This window comes from Parasteatoda tepidariorum, chromosome 1 (genome assembly GCF_982258835.1).
Source record: "Parasteatoda tepidariorum strain Cologne lab strain chromosome 1, Ptep-v5.0, whole genome shotgun sequence".
Taxonomy (NCBI): domain Eukaryota; kingdom Metazoa; phylum Arthropoda; class Arachnida; order Araneae; family Theridiidae; genus Parasteatoda; species Parasteatoda tepidariorum.
In genome coordinates this window covers 94,278,227-94,296,720 of record NC_141755.1, presented here as the reverse complement: position 1 = coordinate 94,296,720, position 18,494 = coordinate 94,278,227, and the positions used below count along the sequence as shown (strand labels likewise).

Here is an 18,494-nt window from a genome sequence, read left to right as displayed (position 1 = left end):
AATCTTTCATGCTGTGCTATATGGGAAATATATAATCATGATTGATTGTAAAGGTTTTTTTATAACATATATTAAAGCAAAATTTTTTCCTGTTGAATTTTGTTATTATAGGTAAAGGAGCAGTGTAACAAGTCACTAAAAAAAAATTTCTTGAAGAGTGTGACGAGTCATAAGTATCTATATAAGTATAAATCTCTCAACGAGTCCTAAGTATCTTGAACCATTAAAATTGCATAAGGGAAACTGGGCAAAGTAAAAAAAATCGTCAAACATCTCAAGAAAAACAGATGGAGCATAAAAAGTTGCCAGTGCCAACATTAGGATTGCTACAAAGAAATGATTTATCACTTTAGGGAGAAATATTGATAAGTGATTTTTTACCATTAAAGCAAACAAAAAACCTCTTTTTTAAACAGAAGGTTTAAACAAAAATCCTGCAATACCCAGGTAAACCCCAAACACAATTACACCTGATTGAAGTTTAAACAGATTCTTTTTTCCCCGCACAACAGCAAAAATATCAAGACTTCAATTTTTTTTTATTTTCAAAAGAAAAAATTTAAAATAAAGATTTTTAATATTAACATTCAAAGAATAATATATGTATTTTATGTTTATTTTAATCAATGCCAAAATCTAAACAGTAATTTGTTTGAAATTTAATTTTATTCTTTCAGGCTTGTCTTTAAAACACATCTTATTTCTTTGTTCATAACAGTTGTATTAAAAAGAACCTAAAATAATTTTTTTCTCAATAAAAAAAAATCATATATATTTTACAAAATTTTTTACATTCATTTTAAAACTGCAGTAGAAATGTAATTGATTTGAAAAAACACTTGCATCATCTAAATAGACAATTAGATTTTTTTCTCAGTTTGATCCCAATTTTTTTTTTCCGGTTACGAAATCCTAAATCATGAAGCTTCTTTTGGCAGAACCCCGACTTTATAGAAACCAGGATATGATTTCATTTTTCAAAATCAGTATTAAAGTTTGCTTGAGCTAAAAAATACTACTAGCAAAATCTGAGTTCATCAAGCATTTTTTAAAGTAGTATCACAATATATTTTGTGATGCTGAAAATTTGATGTGGAAATTGTTGGGCCAGAAGACAACTAACTGTATTAACTGCCAAGAAAAGGATGTGAAAATATCATTGATTAACTAGTTCATAATCACTAATTGAGCGTTACGTCGAAAAATAATAGAAAATCCAGATCATCAGAAGTTACAAATAATTTTTGCTAATGAGTTTTTGAAACCAGCATTGCGTTTTTTTAACAAGCAATTTGCTAGTCGATGAAAATTGCTTTCTGTTATCAACTCTTAATATACTAAGCAGCAAAAAAAAAAAAAGACTACAAATTAATTTAGAAGAAATTTTTTCTTCTTTTATCACAATCTTAATTTTTATGCTAGGCAACTGAATTAGAAAGTCTGCAGTGGTTTCTAGTTTATGTAATATGCGTAAATTGAATGAAATAAACTGATTTATAGTTTTCGAAAAAGAACTTGTAAACTATAAGAATGGTTATCAGAGAAAAATATTCTTCATTTTTAAATTTGGTAACTTTATTTTGAATTGTAAAGTTTGATGATAGATGCTGATACAGTTATTGGTAAATGCATGTTCTTTTCGTAATTCATTGTATTTTCTTTTCCTGTTATTGAAAAGTATATGCACTTATTTAAAAGTTATTTCTTTTTTCATTGGCATTTTATTTCAATAATGTCATAAAATTAATCAAAATATTAATTAAATAATAAATTATTAGTTGGCTAAAAACATAGTTGCAGGTTTCAAAAATCATAATTGGTTAAAAAAAAAATCCTGATTCACTGAACCACAGTGGTCTTTCCATGGAACCCTAAAGTTCCACGGGACACCTTTTGGGAACCTTTGATTTAGTATATAATTTTCCATTAGTCTTATTTTTCAGATTTATTTTATTATGAATTATCTAGACTTATCTGAATAAAGTTTCTCTTTTTATAAAAAGGAAAATATTTAAATAAATTTTCTCTGAGATTATTTTATTAAACAATGCACATAAAAAAGTTTCTCACAAGAATGAACAAAATAGTTCTAATACTTAGTGTTCACACTAGCAATAAAAAATTAGTGGTCCAATAGGACCACCTAGGTATTAATCTAGTGGTCCAAAAACTTAATACAGTAGACAAACTTGAGAAAAAAAACAACCTTACAATTACATAATTCATGTTATGGAATCTATCAAAATTTATTGAATGCCATCTATAATAAATACCCTAAAACAATTTAATTTCTTCAACTATTATCCCATAATAATTAAAGATTAGTATTTATTAAAATTAATTAGAAACATTAGCAAAATTAAATAAAACATTAGCTAACGGATTAAACATAAGAGATTAAAATGCTCTGCCAACTAACAAAATATGAGAGCTAACGAAATATGTAGACAAAGAACAAATTATATTGTATATCAGAACATGAATGCAAAGCACAGCACAACATATAAATTTGAAATTCCAACATTTTATTTAAAAACGCTTGTACTATACTTTCAGTTATTCTATTTGAATAACACGCATCTAAATTTCATATCATACACAGTACAATAAAATTAATACAACATATTTTTTAAATGCATGGAATTCGATGCAAAAAAAAAATAATTATTATTTTCGTTAGAATTTTGTAAATATTAAGCAAATATCAAGGCGACAAATTTGCTGCTTATGTATAAGATTTTAGAGACATTTGTAGAACATTTGGTGACAATTAGTGTCATGTTGCCATACTGACTTAAACCCTATTAATATTACATGGTGGCCACAAATGTGAAAATTTCAGAAAGCGAAACAAATGACAATTCATGAGATTAATTACAATTCACTTTTTGAAATTAGTTTATTTTACCGGCTAGATATATATTTGCTTTAATATACAAATTCATCTTTATAGAAGAAAAGATTTAATAAAATCAGTTATTTTTCTCGTTTTGGCCATCCCGTATTAATAGGTTTTCTGCAAGAATCATACAGACAACAGATTTCTTTCTCCAGCATAATCAACTTAACATTTGTTATTTTCAGGGCACAGTTTTATTTACACGAGATTTATGAGACAGACATTGCATGAGGCTTTAGTTAATGATGTTTAGATAAATGATGTTTAGTTACATGATGTTTAGTTAAATTAGATTTCCTTATGAAAGATTTTTCACATATAGTGCATGAATAAGGTTTAGTTCCAGTATGAACTACACAATGCTCAGTCAAACTAGTTTTCCGTGAGAAAGTTTTTTCACACACACTGCATGTATAGGGTTTTTCTCCAGTATGGAGAAGATAGTGTCGATTTAAATTAGCTTTCTGCGTGAAAGTTTTGTAACACACACTGCAAGAGTAAGGCTTCTCTCCAGTATGAACAATATAATGCTTTTTTAAATGAACTTTCTGTGAAAATGTTTTATGGCATACACTGCATGAATAAGGTTTTTCTTCACCATGAACAACAGAGTGTTCTTTTAAAAGATTTTTCTCTGAGAACATTTTATCGCATATATTGCACGAATAAGGTATTTCTCCGCTGTGAACAAGAGAGTGTTCGTTTAAAAGAATTTTCTCTGAGAATGTTTTATTACATACATTGCATGAATAAGATATCTCTCCAATATGAACAAGAGAGTGCACTTTTAAATGAGCTTTCCGTGAAAATTTTTTATCACAGACATTGCATGAAAAAGGTTTTTCTCCAGTATGGACAACACTGTGTTTATTTAAACCTTCTTTGCGAGAGAAAGTTTTATCACACACGGGGCATGAATAGGGTTTTTCTCCGGTATGAACTATAGAATGTTCTTTCAAATGACTTACACGTGAGAATGCTTTATTACACACATTGCATAAATATGGTTTCTCTTCAGTATGAGTACTATAATGTCCAATCAAACTATCTTTATAAGTGAAAGATTTATGACAAATACTGCAAGAAAAAGGTTTCTTTTCAGTGTGAATAAGAGAGTGTTCCTTTAAACGACTTTTTCGAGTGAATGTTTTATCGCACACACCGCATGAATAAGGCTTCTTGCCAGTAGGAAAAATATTCTTTATATTTAAATTGCTCTTATCTATTTCAGGTTTTTCAGACATTCTGCTTGAATGAGATACGAACAAAAGTGTTTATTAAAAATTTTTGATTTTTTATTCAAGATTTTACAAAGGCAGGGAATGGATAACGCTTCTTCCCAATATTAAGAGAATGTGTTTAAACCAATTTTCTGCCTTTCGCATATATTCTTCCTTTATTTAAACCATCGCTGCATGTAAATTTAATCTGACATGGATAAAGTTTTTCTTTGAGATATAGAGATGATATTTTTAAGTTAATGGCATGAGTAAAAGATTTAGTGTTGAGCTATCACCAAAACAACAAGAGGATTTTGACACTTTGAGTTGATCCCTTTTCTGTTTCCCCCCCCCCCTCAAATCTTGGCGATTAATTTGGAGTGGAAACCGATTCTGAAACCTTCATGGAAGAATAAGGCTTTTTTTCAGATTTAACAAGTTAAGTGTTACAAATGTTTCATAAATGAGTCGATTTTATTAGGCACTACTTTTTCTTCAGCAATTTTAGTGATACAATTTTTGAATAAATAAATTTCTATAGTAAAGTATCAGTTTTTAAGTTTTAAAAAATTTCTGCCAGAATTTTTTCTCCCCCTAATAGACGCCCTTTTAATCGAGTTAGAACTACTTATTAAATAAAAACAAGGCAAATGATTGCATCAATATAGAATCGCAAGTACATAAAATTAGCATCGAAATTAAAATTGCCATGTTATTAAGGGATATAATCATAAACAACTGTGATATTTGTCGAAATTCGCCGTTTTCAATTATTTCCCATTCATGTTACTTCTATTATTTCACATACATCTATTAAAGGCCATGAGTAGACTTGAGTGCTCACATGAAACCTTTCTTAAATAGAACATATAGCGAAATTCAAAGAAGGCCAGCAGGAACATACATCTAGAGGATTCGATAAAAGTAGCTTTATTTTTTGTTATTGTTCCTCAGTCCTGGTTTAACAAAGTCTATTTTTGTTCACTTACAGAATCGTTTGAAAGATGTGGCTTTTAAGTTCAGAGCTAATTACGGCCTATTCTCACTAAATATAATCTTTTCCGCCGGCGAATGAGAGTCTGGCTTTATTCGGGTGCAAAAAATCACATCCAATGAAAAAGGTCCTCACCCTTTTCCCGCAGTGTACTAATCGTTAAGCACGGTTCTCAGTAGAAGACCGAAGTCAAACATCACTGGCTGCAGTCAGTAAGCGGATGGGTGACTACTTTGATCAGCCCGCGAATGGACCGAGGGGGCACGGTATTGATTTTCGGTTAACTGTTCTACCGTAAAGTGGTCAACTTCGCGCTCAGGTCGTTGGACTAGCAAAGTATAAGACCCTCTAGTCCCCCAGACAAACATGGATTTTCCATTCTTTCAAGATAATTTGATCATTTTTCAAATGCTATAATTGTAATCTGTTAATAATGAAAATTTATTTAAACTAAAACTTGCTAGAAATTATTATAAACAGTATTAAATGTAAAAATTTTCAAAGTAAAAACAAAATGTAATCTTCTAAAATCCTTTTCTTCTTCATTCTTCAATTTTTTTTATTTCACATATTTTTGTTCTATTTTATTTATTTATTGATTTATTTATTTAGTTTCAATATCATGTCTATTAATATTTCAAAATTAATATTTAATAAATATTATTTTTCTAGTTAATGTTTACAGTGGACTGTCCCAACTGCGAAGAGAGGGTGCTCTTTTATGCTTTAATCGAAATTCTGGCTACGGGCTTTCACGCTTTTAGGAGTTACTTTAAATAAAGAATCTAAATGAAAATTTATATTTATTACAGGTTGGTTAACAGTTTGTGTATTTTCTGAAGAAAAAAAAATTTGTGCACCACTTCCAACTCACTATAAAATATAAAAAGGTGAAAAAATACTGTTTGCATTGTATTCTGTCTTAAAAAATCTCAATAGACAGTCTATCTATTGGGATTCTTTAATAACAGCACTTTTGTTTCATATAAGCTTCAAACACAGGAAACTTATGAAACAATGTAAAAATATGTTAATTAAACAAAATAAAGGAAACGAAGGAAATAAAAAATATGACCACCGAAGCCGATGTCTTCAGGGGGTACCGACCCCGGTAGCCATAAAACAAAACCATTTCTAATTGAGAGAGAAGCAAATGCCTAAATTAACTCCCTCAGTACCCCGATGGTTTTGTATAGAAGACCAGGAATTAACATGAAATACAAATAACCAATTTAGAAAAGAAACTCAAACGAAATCATCAGAAAATAAAAACTCACTTAACCAGGTCGAACATCGATTTCACAAGCAAGCGGAATGAAAAAGAAACACTGAAAACTAAAGAAAACAACGCCCTCTATTACAATACGCAGATAGAAAATAAAATAAAAGAAGTCAAGAGAAAGAGATACGTAACAAACTAATAGAATGCTCAACTGGGGCTGCTCAGTTAAGACTTGAATTGCGCCCTGTTAAAAGAAAAAAATATATAAAAACCTAGAATTCTTCAATCAATTTCTTAATTAAAAAATTAACATTACAAAAATTAAAAGAAAAATCATTATTACTCAAATTTTTCAAAAAATTATTCACAGCTTCCCGAAAACTTTCAACATTATAGCAAATATTTTTGATCCTAACCAATTGTGAAAAAACTAAATTTTTTAAATTTTGTTACACAAATTAGTATAAAAGTTGCAGAAAAAAATAACTTTAAATTTAAAAGCTTTTCTTTTATCAAAAACGCCAATTTTAATAAAACTGTTAACAATATCAATTTTAAAATCTAAATATTCAACATTTAAAGAGAATTTTTCTCCGCCGTAATGCTGGTTTTTGAAAGAAAGAAAAAATTGCTTTAACATTTATGCCAAATGCATCTTTTATGCTCTTGTCAATTATGATTTTAAAAAAAAAAACTTTATTCTTGAAAATTTGTTTATTGTTTTTTTTCCTGATAGCAAAGAGTACAGATGAATAAATTAATCTGCATTTTTTTTTCCCTTTCATCGAAGTTTTCGAATAAAAATTAGAATAACATTTGACCGAAAAGTGACATCACAAAAACATTATATATTAGTCACCGGTGAACTTTTTATTCTGGACATAGCTCAAAATGCGTATTTAAGAAAATGGACACAGCTCGAAAGGCATTTTTAACCCTCTGAGCGTTATCCCGGCTCTTTCGAAACTTCCAAAAAAACGATTTCTGTTTGTTATTGAAAAGGAAAATAGTGCATAGATGAAAATTTCTGTACAATTTTACACTGGTGCTCAACGCTTGGAGAGTTAAGAAAACGGACATGGTTCAAAATTAATTTTTTTAAAAAAAATGAACATAGCTATTTAAGAAAATAGACATCGTTTTTCGTTATTTAAACTTCCCCTTTGAGAATTATTCATTTACTAAAGAATTAACCATTAATGAGGTCATAAGAATGGGCAAAGGAGGGCTTGAAATCATATGAATTTATCTGACACAGTGAATATAAAATAATTAAATATTTAAATGTTCGCAATAAACTAGTTTTTGTTCAAATAGAGCTATAAGTCAGAAATTATTACTGATGTTATTTTCATAATATGTGAAAAAACTGAATTGCTTATAGAAAAATTTAAAACAATGACGAACGCTTAACCAATCAGAAAATTCCATTTCGTTTTTCATTCATCACAATTTAATGAATGAATTAATATGTTAAAAAACTGCATTAATATCAAGTATCATCCACTACAAATTTCAAAAAATGTATTTGAACTTGTGTGAATGAATAAAAAGTATTTTATTAACGATTGAAAAATTGAGCAAGATATAGGGAGAGTGTGAACTAATAGTAAGAATGTTAAAAAATTAACAGTATTCTGAAGAAAAAATATAGTAAATAAAAAAACTTGAACAATTATTTCAAAATAATTAATTTTCGAATGCTTGAAGTAAATAGGAAAAAAGTGATCATCAAAAAGCAGGTGTTTCATATTTTAAAAAGATTAAAGGTAATAATTATTATTAATCAAATCTAAGGGATGTTCCCTAATCAACGTATTTCGGTATTCTTATCAAAAAGAAAGTCAATAAAGTGCCAGCTTTAAGGATTGCAAATCACTAGTAAGGAATATGGTATGAAAAGTTTGAAAACCAGTTTGATTGCCTGAATGAAACTTGAAGATTGAATTAAAATTCTTTGAAGGTTTTTCTAATATGCCTCTTTCATCTTTTCCCCTCTGTTTCTTTAAGTAAAAAATACAATAAAAGAAACAACGCATTGTACAATAAAAAAGTGCTATAAAAAACTCTCTTAGTTGAATAATTTTTAACTATGATACAATTATCCGTTCATCGTTTAGAAATGAAAACTGTGTATTAATCAAGCGGGCAGAAGTTGAAGGGGAACCTCTTAGTATATCTATAATAGTTTATATTAGTATATGTAATATGCATAGCCCTTTGGGACACCGGTATCCCTTTTATAAATTTTTTTCTGCCGCTCTAATTGCAAGCAAAAATATATTTTGGTATTCTTTAATCATAAAAAAACAATCTAATAGTTATCAAAAAAGCCTGGTAGATTATCGGAATTATATTCGTACTAAAATATAAAATCCAAAAAAAGTAGTTTTTTTTTTTTTAATATTCACATTCAAAAATTTATCAAAAATTGATTTAGTATATTAAAGAAATTTGAATGATGAATAATTGTTTCTTTTAGATCAAAATAGCTGCAAATAAGTGCTAATTGGAAAAAGAAAGAAACCGGTGTTTCGTTTTATATTTCATGACCATAAATTATATTAAAAAAACAAACATAATAATTTCACTTTTTTTGTCCAATATTAATACAAAATAATAATAAAAAAAGAGTACGAAAAGTATTTTTCGTAAAAATTCTGTGTCAGCAATTGTTTTGATGGTAATCTTGTTTAATAACATTGCTATATCAATCTATAAAATCGATGAAAATATTTTCTTTTATTTAACTGCTTTATTGCATATAAAAATATCAATAACATTAAATACGTAACGATCGTTTAAGAGTCTATCAGCTAACCTCAAGGTGATCTTTATTGGAATTGGGGGCCTGTTTTGAGGGGTTCCTTATTGTGATTCTTCTACCGGAAATCAAGCGTGAGAACGCGTCGATTTTATTCCATTTTCTGTGTCAAGAGTTACGAGATATCGCATTTTTAAGTTCGGCATGCCTTTATCATATTTGGGAATATTACTTTTGTAGAAGCGAAATTTGTAAATTAAAGAGTGAATATCCCTCATTTTCATGTCTTTTTTTTTTTTTTTTTTTCATACTAAGAAGTTAAGTTAATTTTGTTTGTCTTTTTAATATTAAATTCTTTGATTTTCAAAAAAAAAATCAGTCTATTATGTTTTAGTTTAATATCAATTTTTATAGAAAAAATTCTTAAATTACATATTTTATTGCCAAAATTAAAATTTTTAAGAGAATCCTCGTATTAAAATGGTCTAAAAATAAAATAAAAAATCAATCGCAGTTTATCTTTTTTTTTTCGAGGATTGATTCTGAATTTTTGAAAAAAAAGAAGACAATTTTATTATTAAACCGACCATTTAATGTCGAAGTGTTGTCGACTGTCTTTAAAGGGTTAAATCTTTGATTTAATTTTTTGGGTTAAATTTTCGATCATGCTTAGCTTCGATTAAGTTAGCAAACTTTTAACGATAAAGAATATTATTTGACAACACAATTCCTTTCAAAAAAGGTGAGAATAAAAAGGGGCAGCTTTATTAGTTTAGAAGAAATAGCTCTTAATAATTTTTAGAACTTCCATGAAATTTTCCGCAGAACCTTAAAGCAATAAAAATAGTAAGCGATTTGTGACTTTGAGTCAAAAATTTAAAAATACACATTTTTTTAGTTCTTAGATTTTTTAAAATTTATTTTCATTACAGTTCAAACTGGTGAAAAGCGATTCGGGTGATGCTTTAAAATTCTTATAACGTAAACTGCACAATCACAAAAATCTCTAACATAAAGATTATAAAGATATTTAAGATATTAAAACAGACGAATGTATATTTTATATTTCAAAAACAGCTGATTGCAAGACTGCGTTATAAGATTTTGTCAGAAAAACAAAAAGAAAATCTGTACCGCATGCCTCATATCTCGAATAATGATTGGCCTGTATTTTTCACGCATCGAAAGATATTGCAGAATCGAGTAAAAAAAAATCCACCATCAGTTTGTTGGCGAAAATCAAATAAAGAGGATTACAGGCATATTTATCTCTTTGAAGCAGACTTCTTATTAAACATATTTTCATACTTTTTCCTTATTTTGAATGCATTTAAGTCAGAATAAATGAAAAATATTGTATTTAGGGTTTTAATAATTTATGGTTATGAAATAAGGTAAAATCTTCCTAACATGGCTCACTTCCGAACAATAATTTTCAAATTTGCACTTATTTAGATCCAAGAGGAACACACATCAGTAAAATTTGACTAATTTACAAAATCAATTACTGATAAATTTCAGAATAATGAAGAAAAAAAATTGTCAAACTACTATTTTTATAAAACTTAATTTTTAAAAACCATTTTTACTAAACTTATATTTTAGTACAAATATAATTCCGATAATTTACAACAGATTTTTCGGCAACTATTGAACTGATTTTTTTATGTATAAAAAGAAAAAAATGTATTTATGCTTGACATTAGAACGTCAGAAAAAAAAATATATATATAAGGGACACCACTATCCATTTGCGTTAAAGGGTTGTAACTTATCCCCTCCCCCGCCTTCAGATAGTTGAGTTCGATCCTGAAAAGAGAGGGCCCTGAAGTGATAATGGTATTTTTTGTTTAATTTTTTTTTAATGGCGGGCACTTGGGATGTATTGTCCCATTGGCCAGGAGTGCCAGAACAGAACTGCTACTCTCTTCTCGTTACCCAATGGGCACCTGTAGCGAAGCCACGGTAGTGGAGCAGCGTCGCCCACGTCACACAACCACAAACCCGTTTATAGGGCGGATCACAATCACACATAGGACATAGAACACAGAGAGAAAGAAACATCCATGCCCTGAGCTGGATTCGAACCCGCAATCATCGGCTCCGCAGTAAGGCACGCTTACCACTTGGCCACCTGGTCAGCTATTTTTTTTTTTTAAATAAAAGTACAAATAGTTTTTAATGCTTTACATACACCTTTAATTGACAATATTTATCTTCAAAAATAAGTTAATAATTTCCAATTTTTTTAAATTACAAACGAAATCCCAATTTTAAAATTTCTAACAAGATTTTATTTTTGCATACTTATTTTATACTGTTTTTATTTTTGCATACTTATTTTATACTGTTTTTATTTTTGCAGACTAGCAAGCCACCTGCTAGCTAATGCTCGACAAATCACGGAATTCGATTAAGTGATTCCTATCTGGTCTCTCTACTCACGCTCTTGGACATGTTCGTCAGCAGTGGCGTAGCGAGGGGGGAGCAAGGGGGGCATCATGCCCCGGGCGCTACTCACAAAGGGGCGCCAAATGGTCAACAAAACAAAAAAATTGTTGGATAATTTTTATTATGATTTATTTCTGGAAAATATATTTAAAATTTAGTGCTTGTGAAATATAATAAATGTTAATTCGTAAATAAAAAGTAACACTAATCAAACTGTAATAATATATTAATAATAGAAATGACACGTCTTTTCTAATGGCAAGGCTGACTCGACCTGTGTCTGTCAGCACTTCCTTATGGCATCTTCGCTGTGTGGTTACATATATTATCTCCAAATACTTGCAGTGTACAAAGAACAAACATCAGTGTATAAAGTGTTTGTATGTTTGTACAGTGTACAAAATCCAATCGATGTGATATGTTTCAGAATAATTGAAAACATATATCTCTTTTCTCACGTTCAACGTTACGATGGGAATTATTAAAAAATGCTTTAACAAAAACTGTCAAACATGAATCTGCAACACGATGGAGAGCCAGAATACAAGCGGTTAACGTTATCATCGATGGGCTAACGATTATAGTAGAACTATTAGGAAAATTCGCAGAGGACACTACCACTACAAGTGACACCAGAAGTGAAGCTACAATTCTGTTGCGAAATATACTAACTTTTAGTTTCATAACTTTAGTTCATTTCTGATATGAAATCTTAAGGAGGATTGATCGTGTGCAGCTCAGATTACAAGATCCTAGAATGAATTTTAGAGAAGCGTTCCATGATCTTGAATCATTAGCGACTGAACTAGCCGAAATTCGAGACAAGCTCTGTGAAGAGGCAATAGAAAAAGCGAAGTCTCTTTGTGAAAAATGGGATATTGATGCAACAATACGTGTAAGAAGACGCCGCAAAATGCCCGGAGAATTGGCTAGAGATGTCAGTCTTTCCGCAGAAAGTGAAATTTCTCGCGTTATGAAAAGTGTTCTTGATCGTCTCCAACAAGAAATATGTACACGATTTACACAATTAAGTGACCTTAATTTCAAATTTGGATTTCTACTAGACGTTGAAAATTTATTAAACAAGGATAATGTTGATAACGACCTTGAAATTTTTTTTTTAAATTTGGTGGATATTTATAATACAGATTTAAATGGAATAGAACTCTTTATTGAAGTATGTGACTGCAAAATGTTACTCCGCAGTAGAAAAGAAATTGAACTTAAAACTCCATTAGAATCTCTTACTTTTATAATCCCGTATGGAGAAGATGTTTTTCCAAACCTGAGAGTGGCACTTCAAATACTCCTGACTATCTCAGTATCAATTGCTAGCTGCGAATGGTCATTCAGCAAATTAAAATTAATTTTGACGTATCTACGATCAACGATGGGATAAGATCGCCTAAGTGACCTAGCATTTTTAAGTGTGGAAAGAGAAACATTTGAAATGATAAACTTTGATAATATTATTGATAAATTTGCTTCATCAAAAGAGGAAAATTTATACATAGTAATTAGTTTTATTAATGTATTATAATCATATTATTAAATATATGTATCTCCTTAGAGATAATAAATATTTACTTTTTTATTGTTTTAAAACTGCGTGTTTTTAAAATATTTCTTTATAAATATGTAAAATAAATAATAGGTATCTTTTGAACTAATTCTAGATGATCATATACATTTCAAAATCTAGTCTTGTTTTCGCTCGCTACGGCACTGTTCGTCAGCCCATCTTTATATTTTCATTTCTTTTGTACTTTATTTTAAATATATCAGAGGTCTCCACCCCACAGTTGGACGTCTGATGGATAAAGAAATAAAAAATTCAAGATATTGGCGTGGATTGAAATTCGTTCCAGTCGCACAAATTTCAAATTTTAAGATTGATTATTCCTAAATATTTAGCTGCTAAAATTGTAGCTTGAATTTCGTATTTTAGCTTATTTTATTATGAAAGCAAAGAATAAATTGGATTATGCATAAAATGGCTAAAAATGTATCAATTTATGAAGGCCGATTTCGCAACCAATTTTAATTCACTCTTAAATAGCATAGATAAAAACTACGTAATTCATTTCGACTGACAAGTGGGTATACAAGTTTTGTTATTTTTCCCTTTAAAAATGATGTTATCTTATTTAAAATTGCAGAAATTTGCTGAATATTATTTTTTATGACATATATGGAAATTAAATAGCGAAACCGTTTTAAGATTACATAATAACGAAGAATCATGCTCAATTTTCAATAATTGTTATTGCTATAAACGCTTATAATCTTGAAAAGATGTAACACAAATTTTAATTTTTTTTCGAAATTTCACCTTTGTTCAAATTTTGCCTGATATTTTTCTGCAATAAACCCCCATCATATTCCTTTAACTGTTTTCTATAAAAATATCATGTAAAAATAAAGATTTTAATCTTTTTTTCTTGTGGAGAAAAATGTTCCTGCTCTTCTTTTTCTCCTTTTTTTATTTATTTATTTTTTTTTTTAATTTGCGCCCTCTTTCTGCTCGCTACAGCTCGTCTAACCCTAAAACTACTTGCCTAAGGAATTTTTAAAACATTTCTTAATATGGGGTAGAACAGGACCGCCTCGAAAGAAGGAGGAGTTACAGTTCTTCAACTGTAACTCCTCCTTTCGGTAAAAATCATGATATCAAATAAAAAAATTTCTTTTTTTCTTTGCACGAAAATCGGAAATCCTAAAGATTTGAGGAGGTAATATTCGTTTATGTGGTTTGAATTTTATGTTTTAACCCAGTGGTTACCAACTGGCAGCCCGCGAGCCGCAATCGGCCTGCGAAGCCTTTATTGCGGCCCGCGAACCAAGCTATATTAGTTATCATTTTTTCCAGACAATTTTCGTAAAAAATCTATATAAAAAATCTATTTGAAATATCTATATGAAATATTCGTACAAAATCTATATTTTCGTAAAAAATATATAAATACTTTCTTTCCTTAAAAAAAACCTAATTTCTTCGTTTCTGTCAAATTTAACATAACAACGGTTTAAAAAAATTATTTCTCACGTTATGCATCCAAGAAAATATTGATTCAAGAAAATATTTATCATTATTTGTACTTCAATACTTTTGTTTTGTACAACTTGTTAAAAATCTGACAGTACTATTTAATGTTCCTTCAAACAAAGAGTCCTATATAAAATTTTGATGCAGCTGCGGCCCGCCATTTGACTGGTGTTTTTAATTGCGGCCCCATGCCTCATCTAAGTTGGAAACCTCTGTTTTAACCGTTTTCACACATAATATATATTTATGAAATATTATAAAAACCACTTATAGCTTGAGCTAAAATATGTAAAATACCATGCCATCTTCATAAAAAAAGGAAAAAATATAAGATTTTATTAATCTTTCGTTATTAATATTTTCATTATGTCGATTGATTTTATCAAAAACGACAAAACATATTTAAAATTCAGTAATAAATCAAATTTGAATAAAAGCCAAAAGTTTTCTTATATTTAAGAATAAGAGTATATGACTCCGAAAAATTAACCCTTTATTATCCATCTGGATTATAATTAAATTATAACCTTGGTTAGTTCAATAGTTCTTGGTTAGCTCTTCGTATCCATTAAGAAAACGTTGGGAAGAGACGATAATGAAAAATTAACATTTTCGAAAACTACCTCGATTTTTTTAAACTTCTAATGCTTATTTTAAGACAAAAAAGAACTTCTATAAAAAATATATAATTCTACTGAGAAAAAAAATAATAATAAGCAATTTAATAATAATTTATTAATATATTTAATTTATTAATATTTCATAAATCATTGATAATAATTTCTAATAATATTTGAAAAATTGAAAAAAAGTCCACTTGTTTTAACATAAAATTGCTCAAAGACCAATGTCTGCATCAATAACATTTAACATTTTCATATTCGATGTCCTGAAACTAATTATTTAAAATTGTAAATTTTTTTTAATATTTGCGACGATTAGTGATTGCGTTTTGAGAGAGTAAAACACGCGCTATGAAAACTTTAGGAAACAGTAGTAGCAGTGATGGCAACGGAAGTAAATCTTATTTATTTTATTATAGATAGGTGCATTCATTTGTTTACAATGATGAACTATGTAATTTTAGAATTCTTTTCACAAATGATGGCGAAAAAGGATAGAAATTAGTGGTCACCAACAAATACAGTTGGAGAAAAACAAGAACTTAAAAGAAATGCCTCGAATCACAAGTGAGGAAATAGGAATTAAAAATATCAAAACCTGTTCGATTCTCTGACGAAACTTGAAAATGTTTCTAATACTCACCTTGTAAAGTTTCTCCTTTTTCTCAAAAAATCAAGCAAGGCTTGATATTCTATAGTAATTTGTTAGATTTCGGTAGCGTTTTTGCTTTTCCGTCCCTTAAATATTAACTTGAAAACCCTGAAGCGTATACTTCTTGATTGATTTTCGATATGTATTCTAAAAATATGCATTAAGGGTGATCATTGCGGAATCAGATGTACAATAATCCAAGAAAGAAAAAGAAAATGGCACCCTAAATGACCTTTCCCTAATGATCGTATTTTCACTCACTAAAAAGGGTTTACAAGTTTCACTTCAAATATGCTAATTATTTCTAACTATTAACTAAGTTGAGTTATTAAATATAAAAACTCTTGTAGAATAAACACACCTTTAGTATTTGGATTCTTGACTATCAAAACATGGGAGGTGGCCGCGTTCTAGATAATCTGGCCCCTATAGTTTAATCAGAAGAGCAGTTGCAAATTTGGATCCTTTATCTAGCTATAGCCGCAAAATTCTTGGGGATTCGTATAATTTGAAAATACAGTAAAATCATTAATGAGAATTTTCATCGTCTCTTACTATATTGCATTCACTATCAATATTAGTTTTCGACACCAAATTTGTGTTTTTTTTTAAGAAAAATATTTTTTTAAATTTATTTATTTGACAAAAACTTTAATATGTACTAAAAGTGAAGATTACAGAATACTTCGACACAGAAAAAAAAAAAAGATACAGGAAGCGAAAATACAGAATACATATTTAAATCGAATTGTAGACTATTGACCTATAGCATTGAACAATATTGCTTACCGGTCTATATTGCATACCTGTTTAGGTTTAGTGGTGGTGAATGGAATTTCATGATTTAGAGTTCATTTCTGAATCTAAACATTTATCATTAGTATATTCAAGGGCGCCGGCAGAATAATATAAAAGGGGGTGCAACCCTCTGACAAACTACCCTCCCCACGAAAAAAATTTAAAATATTCTGCTATTACATTTTGTTTTGTTATTACATATACTTTCATCTGTTCATTTTTTCAAGATACATTTCTTCATTGTTAGCAAGATATTTAAAAAAAAGTACGAATTTCTTGTACTTGCAAATTTTGCGATCGCGCTGGCATAGCTACTGACTTTGAAACACAAATAACTACAAACAGTTGTGTTGATGAAGTTTTACAGTTGCGAGAAGTCAACTTGTGTTATACACCTTTGTTAAACTGAATAACTAATAGAAAATATAATATTATTTACATTTATTAAATGAAATTTAAAAATATAGCTTAGATATCTGCCAAGTTTGTGAATGCTCAGTGTCCATAAGAAAAGAATCAAAGATGACTCAGAATTCATTGAAAAAGTTAAAAACAGATTTGGACAGCAAACAAGACGATTACAATTCTTGTTTGATTAAACAATTTTTTAATTGTTATGTGTCAATAATTACTTAATTATTTGTTTTTCCATAAAAATATGTTTAATAAAAAAAATTTATAACACATTTTTTTTGTATCTCTTTAATTGCTTTAAAAAAAAAGCCAGGGGGGTGCAAGTGCACCCCTTGCACCCCGCTGCCGGCGCCCTTGAGTATATTTTATAACGAAATGCTACGCATAATAATTTAAAAAGTAAATTTAAAAACAAAATCGCTGTCCATTGCACAAAATAAAAAGGGATCATATATAAATTTTAATCTTATAATTGCCTTTCCGCATATTAGGACTTAATAGCCCTAGAGCTTGGACTCAAATATGCTAATTGATTAGCTCAGTCGATCTTTTAAGTTACGAAATTAGACACAAACACGTATTTTCTTTGAATAATCATACTTTTGTTGTTTTTAAAGGATATGAATTTTTGGTATGGGGGCAGCCAAGCTCTATAAAATATGCTCCTAATTGTTTCATCAGGAGAGCGTCAAAAGTTCGATCCCTTTAATGTTTAGTTCACTTTTTGCGTATTTTACCATATCTCCAATTTTTTAATCTCCAATTCTCGAATTTTTTAAGCAAATTAAAACATTTTTGCTCACAATTATAAAATTCATTTATCCAAAGGTAATTCCACACGAAAAATTTTTTTTACTAACTATTTTTTTTATTTTTATTACGAGTATTTCAGCTAATAATGTTATAAAATTTTTTGTATAATAAGGTATACAATACTTTACATCATTTTAAAGAATGTAATTTAATATAAAAAAAGGCAAAATATGAGCGAAATCAATCAGAAAGAAATTTAAATCGATTTAAAAATTTGTGTATCCTACAATTTAATTTTTTTTCGATAATTATTAAATAGAAGTATAAATAAATATTAAAAATTAGCATTTTGCTTGGAATTATCTTTGGATAAACGGATTTTATAATTGTTTGCCTTTTGCCAGCTACTTTCCTGCCCAAACTATTGGGACGAAATTCGTCGGGGAAAAAAATTGTATGTTTATTCAAAAAAAGTACATTTATTCATTTTTTTTTCATAAATAGTTTCGGATAATAACACCACAATAAATTCTGGTTTATTAGTGAAAAATATAAATAAAGTCCTTCTGGAAAATTTTAATGATTAGTTTATCTGAATGGAATTAGGAAGAGTTTTAAGCACTGTGTAAGTTTATATATATGTCTTTCTGTCTGTAAA

General features: G+C 28.9%; 1 protein-coding gene across 1 annotated transcript; it reads right to left on the bottom strand.

Annotated features, from left to right (window-relative positions):
* Positions 1-1,935: 1,935 nt before the first annotated feature.
* Positions 1,936-5,103, bottom strand: LOC107441413 (uncharacterized). Its single transcript, XM_071179443.2, has one exon. It carries the CDS (start codon positions 4,141-4,143, stop codon positions 3,139-3,141), a length of 1,005 nt encoding a protein of 334 aa, XP_071035544.2. The 5' UTR covers positions 4,144-5,103; the 3' UTR covers positions 1,936-3,138.
* Between the last annotated feature and the right edge of the window lie 13,391 nt (positions 5,104-18,494).

Bases quoted from the DNA above. Each gene is read 5' to 3' on its own strand.
- LOC107441413 (XM_071179443.2), bottom strand. From the start codon at position 4,143: ATGTCTGAAAAACCTGAAATAGATAAGAGCAATTTAAATATAAAGAAT.